Source organism: Triticum aestivum, chromosome 5B, assembly GCF_018294505.1.
Source record: "Triticum aestivum cultivar Chinese Spring chromosome 5B, IWGSC CS RefSeq v2.1, whole genome shotgun sequence".
Taxonomy (NCBI): domain Eukaryota; kingdom Viridiplantae; phylum Streptophyta; class Magnoliopsida; order Poales; family Poaceae; genus Triticum; species Triticum aestivum.
Genome location: NC_057807.1, coordinates 685,300,612 through 685,308,098, shown reverse-complemented (window position 1 = coordinate 685,308,098; position 7,487 = coordinate 685,300,612). Strand labels below are relative to the sequence as shown.

Below are 7,487 nucleotides of genomic sequence, written 5' to 3'. Positions count from 1 at the left end.
GTGCATCATGATGATGCAGAGGCCGGGGTCTTTCCCTTTTTAAAAAAAAAAATGTGCAGCCCCCGTCAACCCTATCACGCCAGACTCACCACCGGCGACGATGCGCCGGGGTTGCCCTTCGTTGTGCAGCCCTCGACGACCCCTTCACGCCAGGCTCACCACCGGCGATGACGCACCGGGCTGTCGCAGCCCTCGGCATCGGGCTGTCGTAGCCCCCGGCGCATCCTCTCTTCATCGCCAACTACCGCTGCCCCGTGCACAGTCCACGGTGCACTCTCCACCGTCGAGTCCGCCAGCAACACCACCATGCTGGGACTCGGCGACATGTGTCATTCGACTCGGCATGATCTAGCACACCACCCCTTCTACCTACACCACCGGCGGTGCCTGGGCAAGGCTACGCCGCACCACGAGGACTCACTTGCGACCCTCTCGCCAGTCCATGGAGACGCCAAGGACTGGCCGAGACTCGGCGAAACATGGAGACGCCAAGGACTGGCTGGGACTCGGCGAAACAGTCCGCTTGACTCGCTGGCGGCGGCGCGGTGCTCGACGAGTCAATGTCGTAACTATAACTGCGGAGACATCATCCGACTGGGGACGGGACACGCTTAGGCGTATCTTGTGGCCTCCCTCTTCTTCGTCACGGGCGCGCATCGTGGCCTCCCGTCTACTACACCATCGGCAGTGCCTGGGCAAGGCTCCACCACATCGCGAGGCCTTACTCGCCACAGTCTTGCCGGTCCATGGTGGCGCGATGGGTTTGCCGGGACTCGACTACACGTGCCATTCGAGTCGGCGCAACCTAGTGTGCCCCCTTCTGCTTACACCACCGGCGGTGCCTGGGCAAGGCCCCGCCGCATCGCGAGGCCTCACTCGCCCCCGTCTCACCGGTCCATGGAGGATCCATGGGCGTGCCGGGACTCGGCAATGTTTGTCGTTCGACTCGGCGCAATATAGTGTGCCGCCTTCTACCTACACCATCAGTGGTGCCTGGGCAAGGCTCCGCCACATCGCGAGGGCTCACTCGCCCCCATATCGCCGGTCCATGGAGAAGCCGTGGGCTTGCCAGGACTCGGCGACATTCGGCATTCGACTCGGCACATTCTAGTGCGCCACCCGTTCTATCTACACTACCGGTGGTGCCTGGGCAAGGCTCCACCGCATCGTGATGTCCTCCTTGCTGCCATCTCGCCGGTCCATGGAGGCGCCATGGGCTGCCCAGGACTCGGTGACATGGTCCCTTCGACGTGCTAGCGGTGGCGCGACGCTGGATGTGTCACAATGACTCGTAGTAACTATGGCGGCGGAGCCATCACTCGACTGGTGGCGGGACACGCTTAGGCGTATCTCGCGACCTCCATCTTCTCAGGCACGAACACGTGTCGCACAGGCCGAGGTCCGCTCACGGGTAGCAGCTCCCGGTCCGAACGCGTCCATCCAAGCGGCATGCTCGCCATCACCGTTGGTGCTCTGTGACGGCCGTGCGTGCTCATCGGCATGTGGCCTACCCGACGGCGGCCGCCACGCCGAGCAGCGCAAGGTCGTGACTTCCCCCGCTATGGGCGGCGGAGTATGCGGTCATCGACAGATGTGTGCACTCCATATGCCGCACGTCCATCCGTCCATTTTTCTCCTTCTGATGTCTACTCCTGCGGGGCATACCCCTCGCAAATCCGGGGAAGCTACAAAGCCATCAACGAAGTCCAAGCCAAGCCCAATCATGCATGCTACCCAACTCAAACAACATCGACGCCGCTCAATACCGACGAGGCAAGACGGCATAGGCGGGCGTGGCCAGAGCAAAGGCCACATTTTCAAGGGCGTGTTTACCACGCGTAGTACACGGACTCTGCTGCCGCCACACACACCACCACCACCACCATGCATGAGGAATGTGAAGCGAAGAGCGAAGACAAAAACTGTGCAGTTTAATCGAAGGTGTCCTGCGGTACTATCGGCGGGAGTAATTAACCAGGGGCTTTCCGAGGCCCCCGGAAACCAGGAGACCATGATCACTTAATCACTTTGGCCACGCCAACAGGCCTCACCTTTTTCTGTTCTTCTTTTTTGTATTTGTGTAATGTGTACACTGCCACGCCCGCAACTTTCTGTTCCCCGGTGAAGGGAGACGCTTATACAGAACCCCTCTATCTTTTGTATGAACGCATCTTTCCTTTTTCGTGTCAAACAGGAAGTTCGGTGTAAAGAAGAGAGGGCGCCATGAAGAAGGTGAGTTGGGTGCATTCGGTGTCGAAGGAGAGGGCTCCAGCGAGGAATGTCTCGCTATGGCGGGAAACTGAGTGGGAAGGGGATGGTCCGACAGAAAAAGGGAAGTGTGCGTCGTGGAGTGGGTTTTTTATGTTGGGACCTCATGTTGAAAATAACATGGCGGATAGTTCATACAACCACTTTTCTGTATCACATATGGGCTAGATTTGAGGGAGCCTTACTGTTTGAATTTTGAGGAGCCTCTTGGACTTCGGTTTGATGTCCGAATATGCCCGAAGGTTTGAGAGAGTTTAAATATTACAGATGATCTTAATAATTTATGTGATTCATTTATATACATTGTAGCCCGTAGCAATGTACGTGCGTTCTACTAGTGAATTGTAACTAGGTTGATGAATCCCCTAATTTTTTGTTTTTTTATAAACTGGTGGACGATGTAACTATTATTTTCATTTAATAAAGTATGCCACAATGCTTTCTAAATAAACAAATAAGTTTATTTTAAGGAAAATGCTTTCGGCGTGCTGCGCGTGTCACTGTTTGCTGCTCGATGTCTGCTACAGTAAATTTCTGCAGCAATGTCTCTGTTGCCAAAAGAGTTGTAACAAGACCTCCACCATAAAAAAATTAAAATTGCAACGAGATCTTCATTGCAAATTTTTAAAATTGCAACAAGATATCTGTTGCAAAAAAGAATTGAAACAAGACCTTTGTTGCAGAAAAACTATAGCAAGATCTCTATTGCAACTATATACAAGATCTCCGTTGAAAAAAAAATCTGCAACTTGACCTATGTTGTAAAATTTTCTGCGACATGACCCGTCTTGCATAAATTTCCTGCAACATGAATTGTGTTGCAATTGTAGTAGGGGACACTTGGCGGCGGATCTTTTTTTTAGCGTAGCAGCACCATGTTTTAAATGGACCCTTTAAAAGTAAATTATAGTGCATGTACGTATTTTTTACATTTTTTAGGAAATTGGGTCACGACGAGTCAATACATATAGTTTTCGTCACACACAAAATAGGGGACGTGCTTGGGTCTGATGCTCATCGATCTGCAGAAAAGTCCTTGATGGGGGAGTATTTAAAAAAAAGTACCGCAATTCATCAAACTGTGCCCATAAACTACCACTTCACAAAGTTGTGTCAAAAACTATCATTTTTTCTCAAATCTTTAAATAAAAACTACCACATCGACTTAAAGACTGATTAGCCAAAAATTAAACCTGATTAGCGCAGCCAGCCCGAGCTAGCTAGCTCACGACGGACGTAGCCGGAGCTAGCTAGCTAGCTCACGAGCTTACGACGGCCGGCCGAAGCTGCTAGTTCACGACGGGGACGCAGCCAGAGCTAGCTAGCTAGCTAGCTCACGCACGTACTGCGGCGGCCGGAGCTAGCTATCTATGCGCGACCGCCGCTTGCTGCTGCTGCTACTTGCCGTCGCTCCCGCTTGCCCCCCAGCTGCTGCTTGCTTCCGCCACCACCTCTGCTTGCCGTTGCTCCCGCTTGTCGCCGCCGCCACTGCCGCATGCCTCTCTGCTTGCCGCTGCTGCCGCCGCCACTGACGAGCTCGCAGGGGGACCTGACTGCTTTTTATTTTATTTTACAGGGACCCGATCGCTTTAAAAAAATTGTAGGGACCTGATTGCATTTGTAAAGTGGACCTAAGCGCGTTTAAAATGGACGAAATGGTCGATTTATAGACATGGTAGTTTTTAGGGAAAATTAGTAAGAAAGTGGTAGTTTTCGGTACAAATTTGTAAAGTGATAATTTGTGGGCACGGTTTCACGAATTGTGGTAGTTTTTTGTTAAATACACTTGATTGGGAGATAAGCTGATTGTGAAACGAATGTGCATTGCACTCTCACAAAGATGGAAGCATTCTCTGGAATTATAACTTTTTTGAAGAAGCTGACGTGGGTAACAGGGTATAGTTACAAACACATGATGCATTTTGTGATATTGCCATATGTACAGGTGTTGCCACTGAAACTTCATTTAATCCTTGTGCTCAGTCACAGATATCCTACTAGTATGTTGGGGTGCTTTCATGTCTCTAAGATCCAAAAGCAGGAGTGTTTTTACTGAATCAAAAACAACGATGCAAAATACATAGCATTCTCACAAAAGCCATGTATAAGCAAAAGAAAATATTGCTCTTAGGACAAAACTGTTTTGCCTCTCACCTTTTAGGCTGAAGGAGGCGTTTCCTGATTCTGTTGACAATTGTTAAGGCCGTTTACTTGCCTATATACTAGTTTGTTGATCTGGTCCCCGGTGAGAGTTTCATGCTCAAGGAGGGCGCCGGCTAGCACATGAAGCTCATTGATGTGCGTCGTGAGAATCGTTTTCGCATTCTTGTAAGCCTTGTCCAATAGCTGCTTCACTTCCTCATCGACATGGGATGTCTGCAGCCCCCTCATGGACGTCCTCTTCACACAGCTGCCACCATCATCATCGTAGGAAACAAGGCCGACCTGCCCGCTCATACCATACCTGGTGACCATGTCTATTGCCAGCTGCGTCGCCTGGCTTAGATCAGAGGAGGCGGCAGCGGTCACCTCGCTCTCTCCAAATACAAGCTCCTCGGCCACCCGGCGTCCCATGAGGACATCCAATCTCGCCAGCATTTGCTTCCTCGTTTCTTTATACGCATCTTCTTCCTCTGGCAGGTGTGTCACCATGCCAAGAGCATCTCCCCTGGGAACAATGGTGACCTTGTGGATAGGTCGAGCGCCATCCGTGTGGATGGTAACAAGGGCATGCCCTCCCTCACGGTACGCGGTAAGCTTCCTGCAGTTATCAGGTATCACTGCTGACTTGCGTTCACTTCCCATCATGATCCTGTCCTTGGCATACTCAATGTGATGCATCATAACAGCTTCCGCCCCATCCTTGGCTGCCTTGAGAGCAGCGTCATTCACCAGGTTTGAGAGGTCTGCACCAGAGAATCCAGGCGTCCCCCTTGCAATGGTCATCGGATCCACATCCTTGCTGGCTTGGACCTACAATACAATCATGGAGAAAAGGTGAGTCTTGCAATGGAGATGGCAAAGACGCCTTATATTTTGGGACGGGGTGGTAGTATGTACTTTTGACATATAAGCCTCGAGGATTTGCCGTCTGCCCTCGACATCTGGAATTGGGACATGAATTTGACGGTCCAGACGCCCAGGCCTGAGGAGGGCTTTATCAAGTGACTGGGGGAAGTTGGTTGCCGCGATAACAATGATCCCATCATTTTGCTTGAAGCCATCCATCTCAGAAAGCAGCTGGTTCACGGTTTGCCTGTAACAAGTTGGATCTTCCGGGTTTCTGCGGCCTCCAATGGCATCAATCTCGTCGATAAATATTATGCAAGGAGATTGCTTCTTTGCTTCACCGAAGAGCTCCCTCACTCTCTTAGCCCCAACACCTACATACATCTCCTCGAAATCACTGCCACTGCACGCAAAGAATGGGACGCAGGCTTCCCCAGCCACAGCCCTTGCCAACATTGTCTTCCCTGTGCCAGGTGGGCCCACAAGCAGAACACCCTTTGGAAGCTTGCCACCAAGGCGCGTGAAACGCTGCAAATTAAGTATGCTAGGTTAACAACTCTGATCGGCATTAAGAAAAAAGAGAATTGAATTGTAGCCCATGCATGCCGTTTTGTTAGTTAATGATCTCACCTTGGGATCTCGTAGATAGTGAACAATGTCCTCAAGCTCAGCTTTGGCTTCGTCAACCCCCTTGACATCACTGAATTTTGTGCCCGGATTTGGGGCCACTTCATTCACACCGTCAAAACTACATTTTGAATCATCACAGTCATGCTCTTCTTCCTCTTCTGAATCATCGCTGTCATAATCTTCATCATCTTCATCTTCCTCCAGATCATCATGGTCGCAATCTTCTTCTTGAAGATCATCGGGGTCACGATCTTCATCTTCTTCCAAACCATCATGGCCTTGCTCGTTCAACCTGTCAAGCCTAGTCATGCCGGCATAGATTACAAGGCCAGTGACTGTGATGACCCGAAAGGTACGCCAAAGCTCCTTGCTGAACTGGCCTTCCTCTGCTGCAACCACATTCTAAATTAGCAGTGCGTGGAGAATTCATCCACACGAAGAAGACAAGTCATGGAACAAATCGCATGCCGTTTATGCACAGGGTAGAAAATAGCGATTGGTCGGTAAAGGAAAAGGGCGGCTACCTCGAGCTTGGGTTTGGAGACTGACAAGGGCCTTGATGTACTCAGAGAGAGCCGGAGTGGAGTTCTGGCTTTCGAAGGCCTGCACAACTCTCTCTGGATTAGTGCTAGAAGCAGCGCCAGAGTGCAGGCCCCGCGCGTTGTGACGGACAGAGCTCGACTGGCATCTCGCTTGTAGGTTTGCGCTAAGGACGCTACCTGCATTAAACAAACATAGTTATGTTAGTTCCTCTCCTCCATGGCAACAGTCAAAAATCAAAGAGGTCTAACTGTATGTATGACCGAAAACAGGCTCATATACATTACATATATACATACCTGTGCTAATAGTTGCGGCTGCAGCAGGTTCCCGGGAAGAAGAAGTGTGGATCACGTGTGCCCATCTATCCTTGGCAAGATGCCTTGCAGCCTGTGACACAAGCAGACACAAAGATCGATCATGGCTACTGGAGTCAATCTGGTGTGGCATATATAGTCGTATCAATCTGGAGAGCCTCCTGGATCGTCCTGCACCCAAGATCTGCCGAAACCATGGGAAAAACACATGTCAAGGAAAAGAAAAGGAAGGACCTTGGAGAGGGCGAGGCGGCAGGCCATGGTGGTGAGAGGACGCGCTGTTGCTGGAAAAAGATGTGTATGTCTAGCTGAACCCTTACTCGCCGTCGCCGGAAGAATATATATACCAAGACTCAACGGGAGAAAATAGGAAAGCTTTCCACCGAATTGCTGCCAAGAGATTATATCCCTCACGATCTCAACTCCAGATTCCAGGTTCAATTCCTTCTTCTGTTTTCTATGTACGTTGGTTTTGTACCCCCCTCTTTTATGTTTGCGTTTTTTTTTTGAAATACAGTACTCCCTCTGTTTTTATTTAGTTTGCGTATTAGTTTTGGTCAAAATCAAACTTTGTAAATTTTGGCAAAGTTTATAAACAAAAATATTAACATATACAATAACAAATCAATATCATTAAATTCATTGTTAAATGTACTTTCGCATCATATAAATTTGTTATCGTAAATGTTTATATTGTTTTCTATCAACTTGGTCAAATTTTAC

At 49.8% G+C, this 7,487-nt stretch overlaps 1 protein-coding gene and 1 long non-coding RNA gene across 2 annotated transcripts; both read right to left on the bottom strand.

Moving 5' to 3' along the window:
• Positions 1 to 4,234: 4,234 nt before the first annotated feature.
• On the bottom strand, positions 4,235 to 6,292 carry LOC123117658 (ATP-dependent zinc metalloprotease FTSH 4, mitochondrial-like). Its single transcript, XM_044538374.1, has 3 exons — positions 5,908 to 6,292; positions 5,329 to 5,805; positions 4,235 to 5,241 (listed from the first exon to the last, which is right to left on the bottom strand). Exons 1-3 carry the CDS (start codon positions 6,214 to 6,216, stop codon positions 4,426 to 4,428), a joined length of 1,602 nt encoding a protein of 533 aa, XP_044394309.1. The 5' UTR covers positions 6,217 to 6,292; the 3' UTR covers positions 4,235 to 4,425.
• A 145-nt stretch (positions 6,293 to 6,437) lies between these two features.
• Positions 6,438 to 7,132, bottom strand: LOC123117659 (uncharacterized). Its single transcript, XR_006457452.1, has 3 exons — positions 6,999 to 7,132; positions 6,747 to 6,837; positions 6,438 to 6,622 (listed from the first exon to the last, which is right to left on the bottom strand). It is a non-coding gene; the product is annotated as an uncharacterized lncRNA (long non-coding RNA).
• Positions 7,133 to 7,487: the final 355 nt, after the last annotated feature.

What these genes read in the sequence shown, in the direction of transcription:
- LOC123117658 (XM_044538374.1), bottom strand. Translation starts at nt 6,216, where the DNA reads ATGACTAGGCTTGACAGGTTGAACGAGCAAGGCCATGATGGTTTGGAA. An exon ending in ACTATCTACGAGATCCCAAG is followed by an intron (nt 5,806 to 5,907) that starts GTGAGATCATTA and finishes CTTAATTTGCAG; the next exon opens with CGTTTCACGCGCCTTGGTGG. An exon ending in TCGAGGCTTATATGTCAAAA is followed by an intron (nt 5,242 to 5,328) that starts GTACATACTACC and finishes ATTGTATTGTAG; the next exon opens with GTCCAAGCCAGCAAGGATGT.